Source organism: Diadema setosum, chromosome 17 (assembly GCF_964275005.1).
Source record: "Diadema setosum chromosome 17, eeDiaSeto1, whole genome shotgun sequence".
NCBI lineage: Eukaryota > Metazoa > Echinodermata > Echinoidea > Diadematoida > Diadematidae > Diadema > Diadema setosum.
In genome coordinates, this window is record NC_092701.1 from 34,331,569 (window position 1) to 34,357,596 (window position 26,028).

Genomic DNA, 26,028 nt, shown 5'->3' on the forward strand with positions numbered 1-26,028 from the left:
AAGACGAACTATGAACAGAGCTACACTAAAACTGCGTTCTTTGAATATAAAAATTACCTCATCTTCCTTTATTGTTACCCTGCCAAACTCACAATATCTACCTGATATTGGTAGATTATGAATAATCCAAAGATGAGTATAGAAATCATACCGGCAGATGGAAAAAGAAATACACAATGACCCATACGGTATCAACTTATAGAATGTATAACACAAATCCAGGCTAATGCGTGCACAGTGCTATCATTCGAAATATCACTGAATAAGAAAAAAAAAGCACCTTATGAAACCAGTAACATTAAGCACGTTAAGAGGTAGGCCTGCTCATTTTGAATCAAGATATCATACATTCTCTTCGTTCTTTTATAGAGTAATTCGTACGCATAAAACACGGCGTGCGTCGATTACCCTTCACGCACGCATGCGGACACATACTTCGCATTACTCACACAACACCCCATCATTACGTAATGAAGCAATATATTCTTGTAGAATTTTTCTGAAATTAGAATTTCTTATAGATTCCCACAGATCATCACAAAAGTCTCCCCCTTTTTTTTCTTTTCAGGTATATCTAAGGAATCTTATAAGATTACCTAAACGTTATTCAATCATACCAACATTGAGAGTAACCAAATCGAAAGAGGAATTTAAAAAAGGAAATTGATCTTATTGCAATACACGTACAAATCAAATGACTCGATTACTGAGGAGGGCTCTTGTAAGAATTATGGTAGTCGGAAACCAACCTGACAGAACAGTGTTTTGGAGAGTCCAAAGGAACACACCATCGTACCAAATGTAGTTTGTTTTGTATTTTAACTGAATGAGAAGGTGGGACTTTGTCATAGTTAGACACTTGTCATTTCTACTGTTTGCAGCAACTCTTTCTGAGATGTTGGAACCCTTTTGGGAGAAGTTATTATAAACGGCAACAAAGGAGGATCATTGATAAAGAGAGGAAGAAATACCTACCATTATTCACATTATGCATCAATTATCTGGCTTCGATTCTCGTCATCCCTCATAGATGTAGCATGTCTCATTTATTAACATGATTATGAAAATTATGAAACCAGTCTATTCATCAACATACACGGTTCAAAGTAATTGAAAGAAACAACTTGTTTATGGCAAGATCTGATAGGATATTGCAGTTTTAGTTACAGGCAATCTGCGTTGTAAAAAATGCGTTATTTAATGGCTATTGGAGAAGATAATTGCTGATGTTCATAGCAGCAATTAAGAAGCCATTAATATTATAACATGCCTATAGGTAAGTATGATATACATATATAATCAGAGTACCACTCCATATGGTTTAAATATTTCCCTAACCACAAATATATATGAAAAGTAAAACAGGAAGGGGTCATCCACATTAACAGGAAAATGAAACCGAAAATAAATACATCATAAATTTGGATTGAGGGAAATAATTATTAGTACACTTCAGCGAATTTTGACGAAAATAGGACAATTCATCGGAAAGTTATGATTTTTATCGACTTGTGAGTGGTTAGTATGTTAAAGATAATAAATCCCCTGCTCTTTGAAAGAGGTAGGTTAAGTGTGCTTTCATTATGCTAGGAAATTGAAAATATGTTGAATTTTCTTTACATTTCTTTATATGTTTGTATATGCATGGGTCATAAATTTTGAAGTCGTCTCATCCAGCAACAGCAGCACTAAAATTTTAAAGACGCGTAAGTTTTGAACGGATTGTCCAAATTTCCTCAAACCTCTTTGATATGTCCTATTGATATTGCTAAATTCACTCAACCGACATAATATTTGGGATTCACACCCTTTCAAGATAGAACGTAGTCAAGTGTATCTTCTATAGTAAGTAACTACATTGTATTTGGATAAGCAAGCGATAGTTCTTATATGCTTATAATATAGTCTGCATACATAGCCAGAAGAGGGAGGATTCCGCTTCTATTGTGCATAGATTCAGGTTGTACCATAATGACCGCGATTGTATATAATTGCTAATTACAGGTGATGGCACTGTATGCTACGTAAAACTCAAGACTGAAGACTCAATGTCCCTTCATGAAGTTAAAAGGAACAGTAATATCTTCAAGTATTGGTCTATGATTTGTTGTCGGACATGAAAAACAGATCCCTTGTACCCTGCAGAGACCTGGTGGCGCACTATAGACACTCTCATGTTTCTCAACACAGGGCAGTGGTGGGTAACACTGAACCTTACAATATTCGAGAGTACTGATGGTTCCGATTAGGATGTTACCTTGAAACATAAGTATACCTTCTTTTTCCTTCGAGATGTCTCGTTTCTAGAATGCAGCGATGGTAAGGAAAGAAGACGCGATTATCGGTGGTAACGTCTCAAAGCAGTCTGTACAGCTGTTTGTTAATCATTCAGCTGTGCAGCATGCCGGGCTACATCAGTCCGGGCTACGTCAGGCCGGAGGCGGTCGTGACAGAAACAAAGTTGATGGACAGACTGAGAGGCGTATTAGATAAATGGCATCCGTTCATCAAAGATACTTGTCCTCTCATTATGCATAATGTACAACACATGGACCATGTATTCTTTATTGCAACGTGTAACATCTTGCTAACACTCCTTATTAAAGTTATTCCACCGTCCAGCACATTGTAAAGTATGCAGCAAGTACTTTATACTTTGGAGTATATTTTATCTATCAGCATAGTGCAGCATAGCACGGGTGACAAACTGCCAACTTAACGTCAAAGTGACTAGCGCTTTTCCCCCATTTCAATCAATACCCCTTTTTCGGTGGTTCAGGAATGGAACACGTAACTGCTGTTACCGTCGACAACCTATTCGCAGAAATTGCCAATGGCAATCAAATCACAGTCTTTGGAGGGTTAATGTGCCTCGTCTACGGATCGTCCGTTTCCGTTTCTGACAGCAATGAATACTTAACGGGCTCCTGGCTTTTGGTCTTTTTCTTCCTCGTTTTCTCGTTTGCCTGTATTCATGGTGGTTGGAGAAAGTCAAGGAAAACAATCGCTTAACAACAAGACAATAACGGCAGATAAAGAAATTATAGGAGCCTATAAATCTGAAACAATGATTCATTTGGCATTTGGACCATACCTCGCAGTTCTAGGAATGAGCAGACAAAATCCTGGATCATTGAAGAAATGCGAGTGGCTATCATAAAGCAGGGATAATTCCCCGTGAAGTATCGTGTTTACCCTCCCCAACATTTTGAATGAGCGTTTTCTGCATTAACTAACACTCTACTGAATATTTATTTCATAAAGTCTTCGTGGTAGAAAGACTACTACGCAAAGGAGACACATGGAATAATCCAATTCAGATTTACATTTTGCTCATAAGCAGATGAAGATCAAATGAGAAAACAAAAAACACAATGAGACACGGAGATGACACGACAATAATGTCATGGACAGCCGCGGTAATGATTTCTTTACATTGCAGTAAAAGACCATTCGAAACATTCAAGGCAGCTTGCTAAGATATAATTATATTGGTAAGTTGGACTATCCGTAAGTGGTTTATATCTAGCTGCACGTCTTTTCTTCTCCTTTTTTTTTTTCGATACTCTAAAATTCGGGATCAATTTGAATCATCGTTATCTGTGAACTGTTCTAGGGTAGATTTCACTGTATAAGCCAACAAACATGAGGAAATGCAACAAATTTTAACGAATAAACAGAATTGTACTTCATAATGCCAGGACGATAATTCCTCATTTACCTTCCGAAGCGGAAGTGAACTCCTTACCTGATACACGATCAACATCACGACAGCGATGACGAAAGATAAAAGAGCGCAGGAGAAGAAAGTCACGGGAGAGCCGTAGACGGAGACACACACGCCGGCAATCACGGCCCCAACGCCCTGCCCGAGGTAAAAGACGCCTGAGAGGCAGCCCAGCAGACTGGCAAGATTCTCGGGGTGCACTTCGGAGCTCATGCGCGGCACCACGACGTTCCACGTTAGAGCACGTGACATCCCTGAAAAAAGAACGAGGAAGTTTCATCGTCACCGGAAATACTTGAAACTGGAGGAAAACTAGTCCACCTGCAGGAAACATCGTTTGTTATTCATGGTTGAGTACTAATGTCAAAGCAAAAATACTGAGTTCTCTATGGATAAAGGTAAAATCACGTTTCCTCAATATAGGATTATCATGTGACGATCATTTATTCATTTCGAGCATTATGTGGGCTTTATCAGACTGTTGCCATCCAGATGATACGTTTGAGGGAATTTTTGAGGTCCGTGATATTGCTGAACTGTAGCTGTTGTGGGATCCGTTATTTCATGTGATTGTTTCACAAAAGGCAAGTTGTGGATTAGCTACATAATATCGTTTTCTGTGACAAATCAGAGGAGATCAGGGGGGTGTTTCATGAAACTTTTTGTCAGTGATTTACACCGACAACTGTTAAAAGCTACTGAAATCCTTGCGTCTGATTGGCTGATAGCAGATTTGTCGGTGAAAACCTCCGACGAACTCGTTGATGAAACACCTCCCAGGTTGGCATTTCCTGAAACATTTCAAATTTGTCCGACAAATTTTACAGACAAATTTGCTCTCAGCCAATCAGATGCAATGATTTCAGTAGCTTATAACAGTTTGTCAGGGGGAAAAAAGCATCTGACATAAAGCTTTAACAGTTTGTCAGGGGGAAAAAAGCATCTGATATAAAGCTTCATGAACTACCCTCCAAGACAACTACAAGACCAACCGTGTATGACTTCCACTGCCAGGATCCCTTGAGGGCGGGGAACAAGAGCGTAGGCAAGAAAGCAGATGAGAGAGCCAGCCGTCCCGGCGATCAGGAGGAACTCGTGGCCACGGTTCTTGATAAGGCCACCAAGATGAAAGGCGAATGAGAGCTCTGAGATCCCGCTGATGATGCGAGACGCCTTGACCCAACGTTGCGGTGCACCTGCATCAAAAGGAAGATGAAGATTCAATTTTAATGACGTCAACAATAAGGATGTAATATAACAAAGAGAGCTGGTAGTTTTGTTTTTGTTGTGTAACAAACATAAAAGTAGATACGCTGCTAAATTCAGACATTATGAAAGAGGGTTTTTTCTCAAAAATTGAATCTTAATTCAAATGTGGTGTTTTTATCTTGGTCTTCATCTCTTTTGTTCTTACTTACATCACGTAGTTACCATTTTAACACGTGGTTTTAATTGGGAGAGATATCTGATTAGTGATCGTATTCTTCTCAAGAATATCTTTTATCTATCGAGACAAGTTGGTGTTCTGTAATCAATGGGTAAAATCATTTAGCTTTTGTCAACGGCCTTCTTGCTTCAGTAGGCCTAATTGCAAGAGAAGCGAGCAGGAATCAGCACGCAAAATAGAGTTACTCAACCAACGGGACGAAAGTCTCACTAACGGGTTCGGCTCCCGTCGCTAGCGCGTGATCATGTCAGTGCTAGCAGCGCGAGAGTCTTTGAAGAGGCTTCTAGCAATTAGGGAAATTGTGCTTTGAAAAGTAAAGATCTAACGGTGGACTGTACGCATAATTATGCCCAACGTATCTCTTTTAGATACACGTGTACTTCGAATTTCAGTCCTAAATCAGCAATATCGAACTTAATACTACAATGAAAAAGAACAATGAAAAAGAACAAGAGTTCGTTTCCTCAACCCTTCGCGCTACCTTGTGTGGAGAGATGGAAGGGCAAGAAGACGGTGATAGCGCCCTCATTTGCGGCGAGATACCACAGAACCATCACGATCAGCCCAGGACGAGCCCTGCCGAAGACTCTTCGTAGGTTTAACAAATTCGTCTCGCTTGGATCTTTATGCTGCAAGAACAAACGGACATTAGGATGGGATAGGGAAATGAGAGACGACAAGAACTGAGGACAGAACTTTCTATGGAAAGTAAAATCTAAACGATATAACATGACGCCACAGAGTATATTAGTTTATTCGTTAAGTCATCTTTGTCGTTCTCAACTGTGTAGCTGTTGCATATTCATGATGGAAGTGGAGAGGGAAGGTCCATCAGTTCTGCACAACGTTATGTGGAACATTTCTGAATACTTCTATGCTCCTAAGATTCTCTATCGTTTCGATTTTGAGAGAGGAAATGGTCCATTTTATCCGTCACTCTACCTTTCCAAAAAATGTAGATTAATTTTGACGTAATTTATCCTTAATCGTTCTTCTCTCTGTAGACGTGTTCATAATATCAAATACTTAGTTTCTTTCCTCTCTCTTTATTTCTTTCTCACTACGTCTTGTAAAATCTCATCTAATCTTCTGAGAGAAAAAAAAAAAACTCTCACATCTCTTTTAACTTCCCATTAGAATTCCGCCTACAAAGAAATAAAAATCCAACAACAGCATCCACGGATTCTTTTTTCAAATCATTTTCTATCATATTATCATTACACATGCAACTTGGCTACAAAGGAAGCTCAGTCAGGCATCTCCTACACATTTGTTGTCGTTGTCATTGTCGTTGTCATTTTACCCGTTGTTGCCTATGCACACTGTGGTTGTGAAACTGACCGTAAATTTGATGCAGTAGGCTGAGAGGAGGGCTATCGCGCAGCTCGTCGTGCCGAGAAAGATGACGAAGGCTATCCGGTAGTCTTCGACCACGATGTCCACGGTGCAATGCGACCATTTCGTTGAGGACAAGTTGATGAAGGTGGTCACTAGAATTATACTGGAGGAGATAGGAAATTTATATTTCGTCTATTCTTTCTTCTTGATTGGGAAAAAAAAAGACATGGCCAAGTAGGGCCTACGCAACATCATTATGTAATTTGCTTAAGAGAGAAAGGGAAACGGTCGAAAGCTCGAAACTTGAAAGGTGCAGTAACCCCTTGAAATCAAACAATAGACTTCAGTTGTCTGTGTGTGTATGTGTGTGTGTGTGTGTTATGAGGTTCTGTTATGAGGTATGTAAATTGTTCTCAAAAAATTTGATGAGTCTGCATCAACTTAAATTTCATGTTTGTTTCACACACATTCAGATGAACTCTTATTTTTCGTATGTCTTATGTCTTATGCCTGATTTTGAGTTGATATGACTTGATTTTTTTCAACACGGTAAAAAGCCTGCTATCAGCTTTGAAGCTGCATTTCAGCAAAGACCGTGCATAAGAATTTACAAATCAAAAGCAAACAGGAACAGGTACAAGAATAATAAAAAACTGACGAAACACAAGATAAATAACATACAGTGCATAGAACTAAAATTGGAACAAATATGAATACAAGTATAAAATGACTTAGAGTAAATTATTTTATCTATAATTACATTATCTAATTATGTCTCGGACGAAATCCAGTAAATACTATATACTGAAAATGTGTGTGTGCGAGCAGGCGTGGTGACCGGGAGTGTGCGATATTTTTGTTTAAGCAAAGTCCGAAAATGAATAATTCAGACACAAGTCCATTGATATACATGCGTTTTTGTATTATATGAGGGGAGGGAAAGATTTCTTTCACGTCTGTTTATTGTACTTTTGATGTAGTAATGTCATGTTTTCCATGTTAGTTCAAGTACATTTCTACCTTCAAGTAGAAACGTACATCAGTGAGTGAAAAGTAAATAAAAAAAAAATCCGGCGGGGGGGGGGGGGGTATGTGATTTAAATACCACTCACTAGATGGCGTATCCCGCGTTGCCAAACGCGCGCTGCCACCCGTACTCGCGACTCCGCCTGGGGCCTAACGAGTGCACGGTAGCGGTGTCGGTCAACGACATCGTCGTGCACTGCATCACGTTGGCCACGGTGATGAGGGCGAAGACGGCGTAGAAAGAACCGATGAGGCTCTCGTACTCGTACATCCAACCCTGGAAAGTCGCACTTGGACCTGAGGGGATAGATACAAGGGAGTTGTATTACGTGTTACATAGTGACAACAAAGCTTGCAGTGGTAGAGACATGGATCATTTTTTTTTTTATTCTATTCTTCTTCTTTCTTTCTTTTTTAGCTTCCTGAGGTTGGGAAGTGAAAAAAAAAAAAGAATAAAGTTTTAATAGCAAACTAAGATGAGAACTGAGAAAAACCATTTACATCTTCATTCTGGAAAATTATTTTGAGACATTGAAAAAAAAAGACAAGACTGAGGTATGGAGCTATTGTAGCTCTGTTGTATGATGTATGTAGCAGCTGCGTTGTAGAAATGTATAGGCCCTATCCTATAAATTATCATTATTATGAAAACAAAGCAAAGAGAAAAGGCAGTGCAGGCATTATTCAAAGATCTACTAGTTTGGCGTCTCTAAAAGCTTTATGTGTAGATAGCCCATCGGAAGAAAATGAAAAGTTGGCATTATTAAAGATCTGCACTTGACTGATGATCGGTAAAAGACACGGTATACTTCATAGGCCATTCATTAGTATCGTGTCGACTGTACCTATACTTGTATTTCCACTCCTATCATATTATTCTAGGCGAGGGTGAAACAAAGAGCATACAGTGATAGAGTAGACCTACATCATTGAACAGTGTGAAATGTTGGTCTCAATTGTCAAATGCACTAGGGGAATAGCACTCAATGGGAAACTTTACATTTGAATCAAAACCAAAAACTGGAGGATCACATGCGTGGTGGGAATAATGGGAGAGGGTTCGTGTTGATTAATCAACAGAATTTCTCTTTCAATTGTCCTTTCCTGCAGTCACGAGTCATACTGGACTTCGTTCCGCGAGGAAGGACTACGTAGTTGTTACGGTTTAACCAAAAGTAGACACCACGGCCATCGTAGCTACGTCACGTCCTAGCAGACTAAACAGGAGATGTGGTAGTGACAGACTGGACTGAATTTGACACAGCTAAATTTACTGTCCCACAATGTAAACGTTCGTTGTTTGAACTTCATTAAACGAAGAGTTTGAAACGCGCCCAGTGCTTTGCAAGCTAGAATGCAAACATTATTAGGACACTTTAATCAGCTATTATCGTGAGTCACTGTATCAAGCATGTCATTTAGCAAACATCACAGATCTACACGAAAGCAAAGCACAACTGTCAAACACTGATTCACCTCTCTTGGAATAGTGTAAAATGGTGCTAGAAGGTCACGATACATTGTAGGATTGTACAGTGATAGAACTAAAACAGTAATAGTCATCAGCTTTCGGCAGTAAATAGCTAGTTCATAGTACGATAGTACTCCTTATATTCGGCTTTATTAGACACACGGACAAACATTTACACACAACTCAGGTTCTCACGACAATTCACAATGCATGCCTAACTATTCGTTTTAAGTAGCCTTTTAGGGACCTGCATGTTACAGCTAGCGATTGTGACATGGGCTTTGGTCAGTGCGTATAAACGCCATTGAGTTTTCCCATTGTAATTGGCACTCAGATTACCACAAAGGATTAAGTGCAATTTGTGATAAGTTTAGTAGGAGTGGGCGGCACACATTGACAATAATAATACCGAAGTGAACTGATTAGATTTCTTTAAGCATGGAGGTATTTCTTTGTACCTCCATGCTTTAGGCAAGCTACCGCCGGACCGTAAATAGAGGTTGCGATGGCTTAATTTCAACTCGGAAGGACTTAGACAATGAGGATAAAGTGCCCTGCCTACATGGAGGCCCAAACCGCTATGTACAGCCAACTACGGGACTTGAAAAGAGTGACCTCATGATAGACAGACTATGGTCTGATCCACTCAGCCACAGCAGTTCCTGATAAAATACCACAAATAACATGGAATCTATGCTTCCCCTGGGCGTTTTACCCGTTATTACCCGGGTAATAACATTTAATAACGTTGTTATTTATAACGTTGTTATGTACGGTAACACCAGTGGGTAATAACGGGGAAATAGTACATCAATCTTCCCCGTTATTACCAGAACCCGATATTTCTCCATTTACCAAATATTACCCGGTATGATGTATACTAACCGATATTTACTGCATTTCCACGTTATTACCAACCGATATTACTGCATTTACCCAATATTACCCTGATATCACTGCATTGCCCCAATACCCAGTAACGTAACCGATATTACCCACATTCCCATGTTATTTCAACACAATATTATTAAAGATAAAGATTGAGGGTAGTTAAGAGAATATGTTAGGTACAATTTGGGGATTGATATTTCCTACTCATAATCCTCATCCTATCCTAACCTAACCTAGCCTGTTCCTAATGTCCTACCATCTATACCTACTACATCCTATTCCTAACGGACGTATACTCTTATCACATTCTATATTGCATATACCTGCAAAATGTTGTAATGCGTGAGGACTTGGTTACTAAAATTAGGTAACACATTTTCTCATTTGAATATTCGTGAATATGCATAATGCATGAATATTACTGTTATTACTCAAGGTTGCAACGTTATTACCAATCAAAGCCATTAGACATTACCCATATTACCCCTTATCACCCTGTTGTAACTCAGTAAAATGTTGGTTTCAACAGGTTTCAACACGGTGATAACAGTAATTTGTGGAACTTGAAAATTTTGCTGGGATTGCTTCGAGATTACTGTTATTACTCAAGTTTGCAATGTTATAACCACTTAAAGCCATTCAAGATTACCTATACTACCCCTCATCACCCTGTTGTAAACTCGGTGAAATGTTGGTTTCAACACGGTGATAACAGTAATTTTGTGGACTTGAAAAATTTGCTGGGATTGCTGTAAGATTACCGTTATTACTAAAGTTCGCAATGTTATAACCAATCGAAACCATTCAGCATTACCCATGTTACCCCTCATCACCCTGTTGCGACTCAGTAAAATGTCGGTTTCACTGGGGTGATAACAGTAATTTTGGGGGGACTGCAAAATTTCGCTGGGATTGTTGTAAGATTACTGTTATTACTCATGATTGCAAGGTTATAACCAAACGAAGCCTTTCAATATTACCCATATTACCCCTCATCACACTGTTGTAACTCTGTAAAATTTCGGTTTCATCAGGGTGATAACAGTAACAGATGATATAATTTGGGTAATAGCATGGTACTAACGGCAATATTGGTCTTATTCAAATTTCGAGAGGACATTACTGGTAATATCCGGTAATGTTTGTAATCGGTAACAAATTGCCCAGTGGGAGCCATAAATTTAGGTTTCTTCGTGCCGTTAACAAAAGCATGAATAGATGCTGATTTTCGATAATGAAACTAAACAGCCGCTCCATTTCATCAAGAAAAATATATTAGACATTAAATTTCACAGCAGAATTCAAATGGAGCCCCATCGCAATATGTATATCACTATCATCAAATTAACGATGCCCCCTTTAAAACGACTCTCACCTTGGACCGAGGTTCCGACGGGCACAGTGTTGGAACCCCAGAATTTTCCTCCAGGGTAACACTTCTCCGCCCTCTCCGACCACAGCGTGCTGGTCACGTGGAGGACGTTCAGCCACGATGGTCGCACGTCGTATCCTTTTGTCGTGACGTTGTCGGAAATCATGCACGTGTCGCTGGTCTGCCCAAAGTTCCGACTGTACCCGGACATGACGTAATGTGATGGATTCGACATCCACGACGTCGGCCGGCTCATCTTCGTCAGGTTCACCTTAGCAATCGAGTGCTGCAGCTGCCTCGCCGCGAGCGCACACGATGCGAGTTTGGGTGCTGGGATAAAGTTTGTCATCAAGGAGAAGAAAACCCAGAGGCAGAGGGCAAATAGGAGCATCTCTTTGCGGCATTTGAATTTGTCGGCGATGTATCCAACCAGGGGAGTGGTGAAAAAAGAGATGAGGCGGGGGAGTGCGAAGATGAATCCCAACTGGACTGGGTTAAATCCTACTTGGAGTCCATACACGGAGAGGTACAAACTCAAACACGCTTCTCCCCCTCTCAAAAAGATGTAGAGGACTTTACAGTGCACCAGAGAATCGTCCATTTTCTGCGACAACTGTTGAAGGCACCCGTAACAGCCCGGTGCGTCCTCTTTGTCGTTGGCAGCAAACTTCTCGGAGTTGCTGTCTTCGACGTCGTCATCTTTTCTGGCGCCTTCTTCCTGCTCCTGCTCGAGCCTCTCCACGGTGTGAGAGTACGCGCTCAGGAGCCGTGCGCGCTGCTGAGTTTCTTCCGTCAGTAACAGGCATTCCGTCACGCTGGGTAACGAATCGACGGAGCCACTGTCCGTATTGCCACTTCCCAGGGTCATAGCACAGGCAGGAGAATAACGGGATCTCCCGTCGTTCTCTTGAGGTGTATCACACTACGATGAGCTAAGCCAACGCTGAAGGGCTTATAGCTGTCGCCCGTGGCACTGACTGGTTCGTCACGTCTTCTGGCCATAGATGTACTATCATTGAAAACAAAAGAATAAGGAACAATAATGTTTATTCTAAATGATTCACTCTTTGGCAAGTCTGTAACTAGTAAGATCATCAGGACCATGATAAAATCAACTACCCTTTTGTAAGTCAATGTTTCTTCCAAAAGTGAAACAAAAGAAAGCGTAGACCTATGCAATGCATGACCTCAATGCCTGCATTATGACAATTTGGTTCGTTGAATTATAATTTCCCATTGCAAAGAAAATGAATCTGAGAATTACTTTATAAACTTTTCGTAATTAATATCAATTTCAACATTCGACACGAGTCTTCAATTGACCATTGTGGTGCATGACAAACAATACAATGGTTACATTTTGATTTGCCCACGTGTATTTACGTTGAGCCCGGTAAACTGCATTATATATAATCCAAATACCGAAAACAACTTAATGGCGGTATAGCAAGCCAGAGGAACGCTATCGGCCATCGCAGAAGCTTTCTAATCTTTTCTACACTTTCGTGTGGTACTTTTCACACAAGACCTAGTCATGCATGTATACCCTCTACATACAATACAACGCCTTCATGCAAAACACTTTCAACCAAGTCAGAGTCCGAATGAAAAGCCGTATTTTTCATGTGCGCTTTCTGACAGGGTCATCTGCATGCAACTCTGTTGAATAAGTAAAGGCAGTACCAATCCATGCGGATAGCACTCTATACCTATACAGTATAATAGCCACATTGCTAAGTTCTTTCAGTTTAAACTGTACTTTACATTGCGAACGTTCCAGAAAGGTTTCTGATATTAATTCTGCTGACCGTATAGGCCTACCCAGTATCCCGCTGATCTTTACACAAATTCTACGGTTCATGAAAATCCGGTGATCATAGGCCAAAGTTTAGTTTGCGTGTTCTTGTTCTTCTTTTCTCTTCGTCTTGTTCTTTTCCTTCTTCCTATTTTCTTTCTTCTTCTCCGTATCATTATTAACGATACATAAATTACCTACACTGCTATCATTTATTAGTAGCATATCATTATTATTATCATTTGGGCCAACTATTAACATTATTGATATTATTTACAATCGTTATCGATGCTGAATATAGTGCTTTAACACATCATGCCTTACAGATTTCAATATAGACTTTCTATAGACCATCTCCCTATGTGTGCGAATTGTTTGTGCTTGGTCCGGCATAAGGCATGTGTGCCTCTTTGTTACCAGCATTGTTTTTGTGTACCGTGAGGGTCGATGTGGTCTGCCGCTTTTTGGTGTAAGGCAATTCATAAACAAGCTCATCTCGATCCATGTTACATAATTGTATATTGGCAACTGTTTTGCCAAGAAGTCTATGTATCTCGTATGCTGCTTTGGATTTATGTTTTCAAAATTGAATGTTTTGGTTCTGGGGTCGATTATTGATAATCTCAGTAGTGCCTCCACAACCATAATATCTGCTACAGGGAATACATAGAAACATGGACTGTTGTACATATTTGCCTACGTCCACTACATTGGTAGCAGAAAGCATGATGGTTAAAAATGTCTAAACAGAACCCATTAGGGACCTATTTCATAAAAAGTTTATATGATAGCAACTCTTGGTGGAACAGCAATTGTCATGGTAACGACAAGAATCCAGCTTCCTGATTGGCTGTTGCTCTGGGAAATTGTCACTCCAGCAAAAGTTACTATCCCAACATTTTTATATGTCATGACCGTAAATTATTCCCGAGATTATCGCACAGTGATTGCGCGTGACTTACACCGGTAAAGATCACCTTGGCTGCAACCAATCTATTGTACTCCAATTGAAGTGGTGCTTTGGCATTGATGATTACTTTAATAGTTACAATAAATCAATATTCTTTCCAAGAGAGAAACACGGAATATCACTCGGCCCCTACAACATCCAAGAAATCAACACTAATCATTTTATAAGAAACTCAAGGAAAGAGAACAATGCAATAAGTTGATAATTCGTGTATTTCATATCAAAATTCATCTTCATTGTCGAAATCATCGCAGCTGCATGTATTTGTATTCCTTCTTATCTCATACAAGACACAAAAATCTCACAGATGTAGGGCTGTTAAAGATTTTTGTGAAAATCAGTTGATAATGGAAATATGCAAAAACACCCCCCCCCCAAAAAAAAAAAAGGGGGGGGGGTCAGCTTAGAGCTGCTGGGGATTTTCTGAAACAGGCATGGACAACCTTTAATCACCAGTGATCATTATTTTGGAGGAATGGAAATGTATCTTGTAAAATAAGCGTAAATAAAAGCTTTGTAGATTTCTCTATCTTTGTATGCAGGCCCGTAGCCGGGGGGGGGGGGGGGGGGGGTGCGTCGGGTGCGTACGCACCCCCCCCCCCCCAAATTCTGAAAGGTCCACTTTTTCATAATAACGGCTTTTAGCAATTCTCAAGATAACAATCCAAATAAATATAAAGACACATTATATGCTACGTAAATGTGGAAGAGTACGTTTAACAATGTTAAAAATAATTGTACGAAACCCTTTTGTTGTATGAACCATCGGATCGTCCCCATGCACACAAACACAAATGTTATGTATCAATTTGTGCGAGCTATATATTGGCACTGCATGCCATGGCCCTTGGCGCGTGTGACCGGTGTTTTTTTTTTTTTTTTTTTTTTCCACTGGCCGCCCGAGTACGTGCGATTCGTGGATGACATTGAGGTTGACACTTGCATTTTTTCACAGGAACAGAGGTAAGTGGATGAAAATCTAATAGCCTCAAGTTTACATATATGATAAAATTTAAAGAAATTTCCTCGAAATTACTATAATCGAAAACCTGAGACATTTTATATCTACGTCTCACAAAGATATAGTAGGAAAAGCCTGAATATTGCAAGAGCTCCGGAGTAAAAACAGTCAGTGAAAAACCCTATGTATGATAGCATTGTGAGAGCGTTAGACTGCATTGTGACGCATCGTTATTTAATTTACATTCTTTATTGATATATTTTCATAAATATCTCAGGTAATGAGTCGGATTGGATTACAATTCTCACAGCTTTGTAGAAGTCTGAGTCAACAGTATCACACAGTACTTCAAGAAGTATTATAGTACAAACGATTTCTTGAGCCTGCACCGTTTCAGGCTCTGTTCTGGATACGGCGGTAGAAACTCATTCTTTTTTGTTGTTTATTTTATCATCATTTACTAATCTCTTTTCTAACTTACAGGTAGCGGATTTCTTTGCAGGCCAAAGTCGGAAATGTAGTGTTGATTATTACTTATACATTTTCTCATGTTGTGACAGTTCTATTGGTTCTCATTTTAAAGTGAGCCAAAACCTAAGAACATTTTCACTTATAATTTCCAAAGAGTATTATGCAGGCACGCAAACTCATTTTAGTTGTATTTCATTTAAATGTAATGGGTAAGAGGGTATGAGAGAGAATGGAAAGTGCTGAGCTATGAAGTAAAATGGTAAAGTAAAAAGTTTTTCAGATAGTATTACAAAAGAAACTCATTCTTTTTTGTTTGTTTATTTTATCATTATTTACTTATCTCTCTTCTAACTTAAAAGTAGTGGATCTCTTTGCAGCCCAAATTCGAAAATGCCTAGAGACAGCTAGTAACCAAATATGCTACTATAATCTAATAAATAAGAAATAACCATTCCAGTATGTATCTTAGTGTGCACAGTAAGACAGATCAAATCAAATAGGAAGACATCTGAGCACTAAGCCTGAGGTCTGAATTTGCACTCAACTTCTTCCAATGGCTAACGGATGTTTAATTTTTGAATTTCACTGACCTCCAAATTTCACAAAGAAAACCTTCTTAGCATGATGGTTAATATGACATTTGACTGATATTGGAGATGTTTGCGAATCGGATCTACTACCTTTAATATTATTAAATCTAAAATGATTATTTGAGAGTTCGGAAATGCTGGAAATATCCTACCAGAAGGAGGCAAAATATAAATGGTTCACATTTACAATTCATTTTGTTTTAAAAATTTTCTTATTTATTTTCGTTTTTGACAAACTCGCATACCAACGGCTGATATACTGTATAGTAAAGTGAATGTTTCATCTTCCAAACAGCATCCAATGGGATGGAAAACTCCAACTGAAAGGTGGACACCGTGACCATACTCGCTAAAGAAAACGCGTAATAGGGGTCGTTTTTTCTCACGGATTAGATGGAAAGTGTGATGTACGAGCGTATATAATCAAAGGGTATCAAAAAGGCCGAAATTTGGGAAAATGGTATATTGTTCAATCATGATGAAGTACTTCTTTAGGGTGCAGGAAACATTTAAGGAATACTTGTTTTTAAGGCCCGAAAAAAATCATATGATCATTACCCGTTTAGGGGCCATTTTGAAAGTCCATGTATGAGCATGGTGTCCACCTTTTAATTGTCGCTACCCCTCCCGGGACAGTATCAAAGGACCGTTTTGTTAATTAACGCAATCTCCCCTTCCTTTAAAAATCCTGGCTTCAGACCTGCTAACGCGGGTATACAATAGAAAAAATAAAAGTTAAAACAACACCAGGAAAATCACTATTCTCAATTTTGCGGCGCGCTACGCGCACAGAGTCTCGAACACAATTAAACTTTGCAACTTCCTGGCAAAATGAGTTTTTACTATTTCCTAGATGAAATACCGTAACGCGATTGCATGCAACAAACAAAAATACAAATTTCCTCGAGACTTTAAAACGTCATTAAAACAGTCAAAATTCACAATTTGCGGCGCGCTTCGCGCGCAAATTCTTATACAACTTTTGTAGTTCGGTCGTCCAAAGAATATATATATATATATATATATATATATATATATATTCGTCCAAAGAATATATACATATATATATATATATATATATATATATATATATACATATATATAAATAGCGAAAACTTTGAGCAAAGAAAATGGGTTTTCATCCCGATGAAAACCCATCTTCTTTGCTCAAAGTTTTCGCTATTTATTATTACAATTGTTTCTGGTCAGTTTTTCCTTCCTTGTTTCAATATATATATATATATATGTATATATATATATATATATATATATATATATATATAATTGTGTGTGTGTGTGTGTGTGTGTGCCATCATTGGTATTGGTGCCGAAGGTCCGTTTTTTTAGTGACCGCACCCCCTTGAAAAATCCTGGCTACGGGCCTGGTATGTGACATTTCTCTTTAGAAGATTTACTCAAATGACATGACATGCTGTGAAAATGATTTCAAATTATTCAAACGACTTGAATGTTAAGTTTTCGTAAATTTACATGACATTCACCCTGCACACATTCCTATACGTTTCACAAAATACCTGTGGCAAAGTTATCAATGGATGGATCTGCTGATCAAACATATGCCTTGTTAGTATAAACGAACTCATTAAAATGCCTATTGCACGTCACGCCCACGACACCCACGAGTCATACAGCCAATGAGTTCGACACTAAGCAAACAAGGCCCACGAGACCGACACATTAAAGGTCGTGTTTACCTTTGGGAGCATAATTATGCGTAGGTCTGTTGTATCACAAAACATCCTACCGTGTAAAATTTTTGCAATAAAGCCTAAAATATGAGGAGATATGAGTATTTTTCTCATTAAACCGTAACTGTAGACGGTCTAAATAGTCTGGAAACATTTTGATTGTAACTATTGTTCACATTTTGTATTTAACAATACTTAACATCGACTACACAAATTCAAATTTTTACAGTGGTTGTTTTTATCCCTAACTCACATTTTAGACCTATTTCAAAGCACTAATGCTGTTGTTTGTTTCTTCTGCAATGGTAAATTATGTCTTTAAGCCCCGTGTTGTAGCTGTCGAACTCGTGGGTAGTTTTTACCAAGTGTCTAAGACATGGGCTTTATTTGCCTATAGTGTCGAACTCATGGGCTGTAATGACTCGTGAGCTGTATGACTTATGGACCTGTATTCAATGTCGAACTCGTGGGCTGTATGGCTCGTGGGTGTCGGTCTCGTGGGATGACCCCTGATTTTAGTGTTTTCGCGGCGTTGATTCATGCTTTATTTCAATATTTCAGCCGTCTGTCATTTTGTTGTATAGCCTGGAACATTCGTTTGTCACGGCTCTCCACGATGATGATGTTATGGCTACATGTATACATAAACGTGCATCACCTAAAAAACAATTATACATAGACTACGCACACAATGATGTATTTGCCATAATTTGCACACGTTCAGTCTAGTGCAAACTTAGTTCAATAGCTAAGCTACTATTTAAAACACATAAATCTAATCACACAAGATCAAGGCGTGAGAAACTACATTAGTCTACACACATAAAGTCAGGCGCGCTCATGATGTGACAGATTTTCAAGCGAATAGCTGCATAGTGTACATAGGTATAAAATTTAGTTTTGCTTTCAAGGTCGTTTTGTAGACAAAATGAATGCGATTCTTTGACTCGCACAGATACCGAGAAAATGAATGCTTAGTCTATGAAGAGGCCAGTGATTATGGGATTGGGTGACCTTATTCTATCTTTGTGTGGAAGTGTGTGTGTGTGTGCTCTTGTGTGTGTGCATTTCGTGTACAAAAGTGTACATGTATATATCTGAGTGCTATTTTGAATTATCATAAGCTTAAATACTAAGCGTTAAGATACATCAGATTACGTTGGATTCCAACAATTCACTTCAGTAGGCCTAGTGGATAAGGACGAAAACTGGTTTAAAAAATACGATTGAAATACGACTGATCTGGGGCTTCAATGAGCATTGATTTCATGAAATACCGATTGTTAATGGTGGTAAATCAAAACTTTATGGTGTTAAGTTAAAGGCATAATTTACCATTTACAGATGAAACAAAAAAACAGCGTTAGTACTTTGAAATAGTTCTAAAATGTGAGTTAGGGACAGAAGCAACCACTGTAAAAATTTGAATCCATATAATCGATATAAGTATTGTTTGATATATAAAATGTAAACAATGATTATAATAAGTATGTTTCCAGACTAAACCATCTACAGTTTTTAGATTTTATTGCAAAAAAAAAACAAACAAATACAGTGTATATGGTAGGATATTTTCGGATTCAACAGACCTACACAAGTGTATCAAATTTGATATCTTGATTTCTTTCTTTTTTTTTTAAATCACTACTCCCAAAGGTTGACTGGATTTGAAATGGCATCTAGATCTATGAGCAAAAATATCTTTTTTTGTTCTCGTAAAAGAAAGCAAATGCCATTCTACTTTGAAAATGTTACAGAAAACACCATGATGTTATATAGAACTATAAAAGAAATGATCATGGAAAAAGCTAATAATTACAGAGTATATTGGGTGAGAAATGTTTTGATGAACCCATATAGATTCCCATTTTTATTTCTAAAGCCCAATGCACTTTAGTATTCAGAAAATATGCAAAAGAACATATTGCTTTCATGTAGCGTCACATGTAGTGTTTTGTTGTTGTTTTTTGCGGTAACACGGGAATGAAATTAGAAATATCTTCGTGAATTCATTTTGATCTTTTAGAACAAAATGAACTAAAACTGTTGTTTTCTGGCAACTAGAAATATCAAACCCATATCTGCAGAAAAAAAAATGAAGAAGTGTAAAAAAAAAAATAATAATCATAACCTCCCTATGATCTACATTCTGTACGTTTGACTAAGAGGTGAGTTTTAATTCTTAATACAAGCGGTTATAACGATTTTGAAGAAGCAAACACTAAATTATTATGGAAACTTCTTTCCAGTCCAGTTTTGATAGAAGAATTAACACTTCACACAAACCAAATCGTCATTAACACAAGTTCACAAAACCAAAGGTATACATACATGAAGTATACAATAAGACCTAATTTCTCAGTGGGTCAGCGTATTGCACCCTCCCGCACCCTTCTTTAACTCCGGCAATATTTTAAAGGTACACTATATGTCAATATTCATTTCCTTGCAGATACAGATAGAGATCTAGGAATAGTAAATATTTAATTCTCATCATCAGTACTCATGTTTGCTCTCAGACCGTCCCGTCATGTGTTAACCAAGCACTTACAAAAGACACGATAAACTTCACCTTCATGCACAACTTGGTGTGACAAAATAATTTCGATATTGTCAAACATTTTCTTGGTCTCCAGCATATTCTATCAGAACAGGGTCTCCGATAAGGAACACTCACACAGAATGACTTGAATGTCTTTGCTGGAATATATAGCATTACGTTTGCTGCTATTTTTCCTGTTTGACATGTTTATTACAAGACTTAAAGGCACCTCCATTGCAACCGCAGTAATCCCAAAGAATACCGTGCAAACATCGAGATTATCATCTTGTATTTCTTCTTTTTTGAAAGTGTGTGTTTGTCTGGAGTTTCAACTCCGGGGTTAGAAGAGCAGAATAATAATGAAAAACAAATCCTGAATTCCGGTGGGTTTTTTTTTTTTCTTTTTTTTTTTCAGGCTACCCACTGCGAAACTTTTCATTCGAAGTAAGGGTGCGCCGATCTTGTTTGTGAGGATATTTGCATGTAAAATGGCTTAACTCTTTCCATAAGCATTGAAGATTTTACTTTGAAAAAACAAGAAATATATCTATTACAATAAATCAGAAGTGGTATTCCTTTGATTACAGCCATGACACAGAAATGAAGAATAAAGAAAACGGGATATTGATCTCTTCTCACTTGCACAGAGAAATGATAAGGAAGCTTGTTAATTCAAATTCATGAAATTCCTCCGTCGAGACGTTGATGTATAGGGCAATTTGTCATTCAGTTGCAAAGCTAGTTAATTACTGAGACAAACTGGCTTTTGCCAGAAAGGTTGTATACTTAAAAGGAAAAGATGAAGACGTTTTAAGTTGAAGTTGGTCCAATACTTAACGGATTCGTACCGTTCAGTAAATAGGTGTACTGCTTGTTGACGACGGTGACCTATACCATTGTAATATCTAACCCATGAACCATCACCCCACACTGAGGGTTCCCTCTTTATGCAGGATTTATGTAAGGCTCATTCATACACCAGGAGTCGAGGAAAGGAACCAACATTAACGAATTTATTCATAGCCATCCCTTGTCAAGATCAGGGCCTTAAATGGTATACTTGTGTAAACCATTATGCCGCACAAGTCCAGCCTTTTGAAGCGAAAAATGCTCGAGATTTGAATTGGTTTGGCTTTGTAACTTTCTATTCACACTTTCAAGCAATCTCTCACTCGTACAATTAATTATGGATACCTATACCTTGTTACTGTGGCTCCCTACCATGATAGCCAGAACTTGTAAGAGCACCTACACATGGGGTATATAGACAGGGGACAATTAACACTGATGTTCTCACTACGTTTCGTTCTCACCTGCAATAAGGCATTGAAGATACAAGGAAGGGGCTTTGGCTCACACGACGATCCGATCATTATTACCAGCGCCCTGTTCTCGTCAAGGGATCAATTCAGTCGCACTGACACTACGACGATAGTGGTGTATTCGCAGTCCTCTCCGACTCTTCAAAGCCCGCCTACGGCGATCCTACACTGTGGATGGGCTGCATTTTGCACCCGGTCTACTGTTAGCGAGTAGTTTCAAAACCCAAGTGCTCTTTCTCACTTGAGGATAAGCTGTGCTCGAATTACGATCATACAATTGGAGGGATGTTCTTTGCTTCACACGGCCCGGTTTCACAGAAATTCACACAAAAAGAAATAAGAATGTGTTGACTCTCACGATCTTTTTTTTTTAAATCAAAAACTGAAAAGTTTGCGGCAACGCCTGATTTGTCCCGAAAGAAGCCATTTCTATTCTTTCGTTGCACGGTGAAGGAAGTCAAGATCTAGTGAAAGAAAATAATGCAGAGCTAATGCCACAGCTGTGCAGCGATGCGCGCGTTCAGTTTGTGTTACTGTACGTGGCTTCACGGTTATATTCTTCGAATGTCGGCGAGATTCTCCCACTACCATTATGTTTGAAGACTATTAATCTGTGCGGTAAATAATTCTCGTCATGTGGAGTGGGCGTGATAGAGTGGGCGACGGCGATTGTTTGTGTCATTATTAATTTCATGGATCAATGATAGGAATTTCGTCCCTCTTCATTATGCACACAGTAACCATCAAGCCTTTTTTTCTGGATTAATGAATGTGTAAGTGGTTTGCATATGACAGAGGAAAAGCTGATCTTAAACGGGTACAGGATTTCCTGAACAGCTTGCAATAAGTACGGTTAACCAATGGATACATATTTCAGCGAATCCTCAGCGTATGTACAGTGTTGGCATTGACAGGTTGTAATAATGCCATGATATAGCAGAAAATGGATGGAAATCAATGAAACGTCTTCGCGTTTCTCATTCGCTATTAAGGATGGGGCCGTTGTCGCATCTTCCTCTAAGAATAAAAGAGGATTTCCAGGGGCTTAAACGTGGATTCAGTAAATGCGGAGAGATTAGTAAAGAATAATCTAAAACAACGTTTGTTTGTTTGTTTTTTGTGTCTGGGAGATCGATAAAGCCTTGACCTTTATACCTCTAGAAGACATTGACAGTATTACTTGCCCTAACTTATCGTAGTCACATGTTGAGGAAATGTGTGTATGTCGTTAAAAATAAATACTGAAGCTTTGGTAAAATTCTTTTCATATTTTCTAATCATTGTACAGTTTCCAGTAGAAACGGGGAGATGATGAAATGATTAAACCTAAGTAAATTTGCTAATGTTTGGATGAATCTTCGGATTTTTCTAAATCTTTTCCACTAAATTTTCACCAATATTTTTTTACATCGACTGAATCTAATGTCATGCAAGAAATCTTTATTTTCAAAGTATTGAAATGAAAGAAAATAAAATCCGATATTTCTTCCATACCAAATCTCGCTTAACCCTTTCTGTACCAGTGGGCCAAATATTCACACATTTCACCTATAAACCTATGGACATGAAATAAATATGGTACACATAAGGTTAAGAAAACATAAGAGACCTGTTAAACTCTTTACCAACTACAATCAATTCAAAATCTTACTGTTGCATGAGCAAGGCAGTGAGAAGCTCATTTTCCGTATAATAATACCGATTATTATTTTTGGATTGTGCATGTTTTGCATGCATATTCACCTGACCTTGCCTGAAGCAGAACAATCTGAGGCTTGACGGCCCATAACACTTACGTGGTGTATTTTAGATAAACACAGTAGCCTGTAGTAGTATCCGCTGCTAAATATGTGGTTTTGGAATCAATGCGCGTCACACACATGAACAGTAGACCAGGCTACAATACCCATTACTTAACCAATGGTAATTGCTTCTAGAATGGTCTCATTGTGAACACGTGCATGGGACAAGGATAGTTGATGCAACAATTTCGACGATAGAGAAAGGTGGTCGCACTACTTCCATTCGTTGCACAACGAGAACATCACATACGGAGTATATTTCAAGCCTGAACTGCGTTTGGACAATCTCCCCGTCCCATCCCCCTCTCAGAGGGTGTTTCATAAAGCTTTCCTTAAAGTTACAAACAACTTAAGAACAACTGGTGATCAGCTCTGATGTGCTATACTTATCAGAATTTCAATAATTTAGCGCAAGAACTGATCACAAGTCGTTCCTAAGTCGTTCGTAACTTTAAGAATAGCTTTATGAAACACCCCAGTGATTTTTTTTTTCTTCTCTAAACAACCATAGCATTCAATTCTATTATCTCGAATGATTACGTTGTGCGGTAATTGGCTCTTCTTAGACAACTGTCTCTGGGCATAATATTGACTAGAAACAAAGGGGCTGGCTAGCTAAGCACTGTTATTGTTACCTCATACGTCGAAGAGGGATATTTCTGCGCGAAAACTCAATTATCATTAAATGTCACGACGTTACTAAAATTGTTGTGCCACAGATACTTGTCTGTTTGCCTGTGATTGACATATAACTCATATATAATTATTCATAATTACCCCATATAAAATAATTACATTTCATGTTTCATAGGCTATTGTTGTTTATCCCATTCTTTTTGTGTGTGTGAAAACATTTACCTGATGCACGAGGGCCCTATATATCATACACACATATACACACGCAATCATATCACAATATATATGCGTGTGTGTTTATTATATATGTATATATATATAATATATATGTATATATATATAATATATATATATATACATATATATATATATACATATATATATATATATATATATATATATATATATATATATATATTATATATATATATAAAGATGTAGAAGCCACAGGAAACATATTTTCCTGTGAGTTCTACATATATATAAGGCGTTGGCGTTCCATGCCAAAGACTCGGGTTCGATTAGCGGCGGAGACCAATTTTTCAACTCTTACGCTTTTCCGAAAAGGAGGAACAGTAAGAGGAATAATGATGTCAAGGTTATACGCACCAATTTCTCCTTCCTTTCTCATATCTCATATATAGCAAATGAAATGTCTGGTTTTTACATTGCCTCAAATTTTGCGATCTAATAACACATTCCAGGGCATTGTCCGAGTACTGATGGTGTGCTACTATCATAGTTGGTTTTTGGCTCCTGAACCTAACTGTGATATGATTGCATGTCCCAGCCTCTCTGAGGCCAGGAACGCCATTGATCGGCGACCCGCCCTATATTGAGCCATCAATCCGAGGATCACCCTTGCTATTGTGAAAGGTAAATCTGTTCGACACGAGACACCAGTACACTGATTTGAAGCACCCAGCCATGGCACCGACAACAGTCAACACCTGGCTATTAAAACCGCAATAATCACTGCAGTTTCCCATGTGTGTGAGTGGGTTTGGGCTTTGTTGTTTTTGTTCTTGTTTGTTTGTAATAGTAACTCAAGTTTAAGGCAAGCAGATGGAATTCTAGGCTACAGGTAAACATTATAGAATGACCTTAACAGTGACCTGATTTCTCCCCACCCCATCCCCCTCCTCCACTTCGACATTTATGATGAGCAGATTTCTACAAAATGAGGTGTGTTTGTTTGTTTGTTTGTCTGTCTGCTTGTTGTTGGACTTAGAAACATGTATGCATTTAACTTTTTTTTTCTATAGGCTATAACTCTAGCCATAGCTTTCTTTTTATAACTTAATTGGTAAAAGGTTCTAACACCAAAACTTTAAAAATTCATAATTTTTGCATCGATTGTCCGATTTTCCTCAAACTTTCACTGATGTGTTCTACTAATGTTGCTGCTTTCACTCAATCCACATTGTTCTTTGGGTTTACCTTCCCTTTAAATGAAGAGTTGTATAAATACAGTGGTATGTTGAAGAGAGTATCATTTTAGAAACTCCCATAAAGTATTGAAAGTGGAAGGCAACATTTAGTACATTTTTATTGACCGTTAGATTTTGAATTGAATTTTTTTCGGGGCTCACCGTAAATTCCAGTACATTACTAGGCTACCTTTGCAGACCCATGCACTGCATGTGTGTCCATCATGTATATTTTGTGAAGAAAGTTCATCAAAACTTACAAACATTTCTTTATACATTCTTGCCACACACTCTATATGTTATTACATCAGCTCTTATACTTTTAGATTTCTGTTTATAGATTAAAAAAAATACAGAAGACTGCAACAAAAAGGCTTAAGTGTGGCTGACACACAGAACTACTGAGTAGTTGAGTTTTGTGCATTATTCAAATTGTAGATAACTGTTGACTTCCAAATTTCTCAGCAGTGGCCTAAACAAGTCCCCTGAGGTTCATATTTAATGTTTTGCTGCATTTTGGGAGGTCTG

At 38.3% G+C, this 26,028-nt stretch overlaps 1 protein-coding gene across 1 annotated transcript; it reads right to left on the reverse strand.

Annotated features, from left to right (window-relative positions):
• Window positions 1–2,849: 2,849 nt before the first annotated feature.
• On the reverse strand, window positions 2,850–12,140 carry LOC140240639 (major facilitator superfamily domain-containing protein 6-like). The gene is made up of 7 exons (XM_072320392.1): window positions 11,276–12,140; window positions 7,625–7,835; window positions 6,516–6,675; window positions 5,656–5,803; window positions 4,720–4,923; window positions 3,749–3,981; window positions 2,850–2,966 (listed from the first exon to the last, which is right to left on the reverse strand). The coding sequence occupies exons 1-7, from the start codon at window positions 12,138–12,140 to the stop codon at window positions 2,877–2,879; spliced, it is 1,911 nt and encodes a 636-aa protein (XP_072176493.1). The 3' UTR covers window positions 2,850–2,876.
• Between the last annotated feature and the right edge of the window lie 13,888 nt (window positions 12,141–26,028).

Coding starts and splice junctions, on each gene's coding strand:
- LOC140240639 (XM_072320392.1), bottom strand. CDS start 12,140: ATGACCCTGGGAAGTGGCAATACGGACAGTGGCTCCGTCGATTCGTTA. Junction 5,804..6,515: donor CCTACTGCATCAAATTTACG/GTCAGTTTCACA, acceptor TTGTTCTTGCAG/CATAAAGATCCAAGCGAGAC. Junction 2,967..3,748: donor TGATGTTGATCGTGTATCAG/GTAAGGAGTTCA, acceptor CCATGAATACAG/GCAAACGAGAAAACGAGGAA.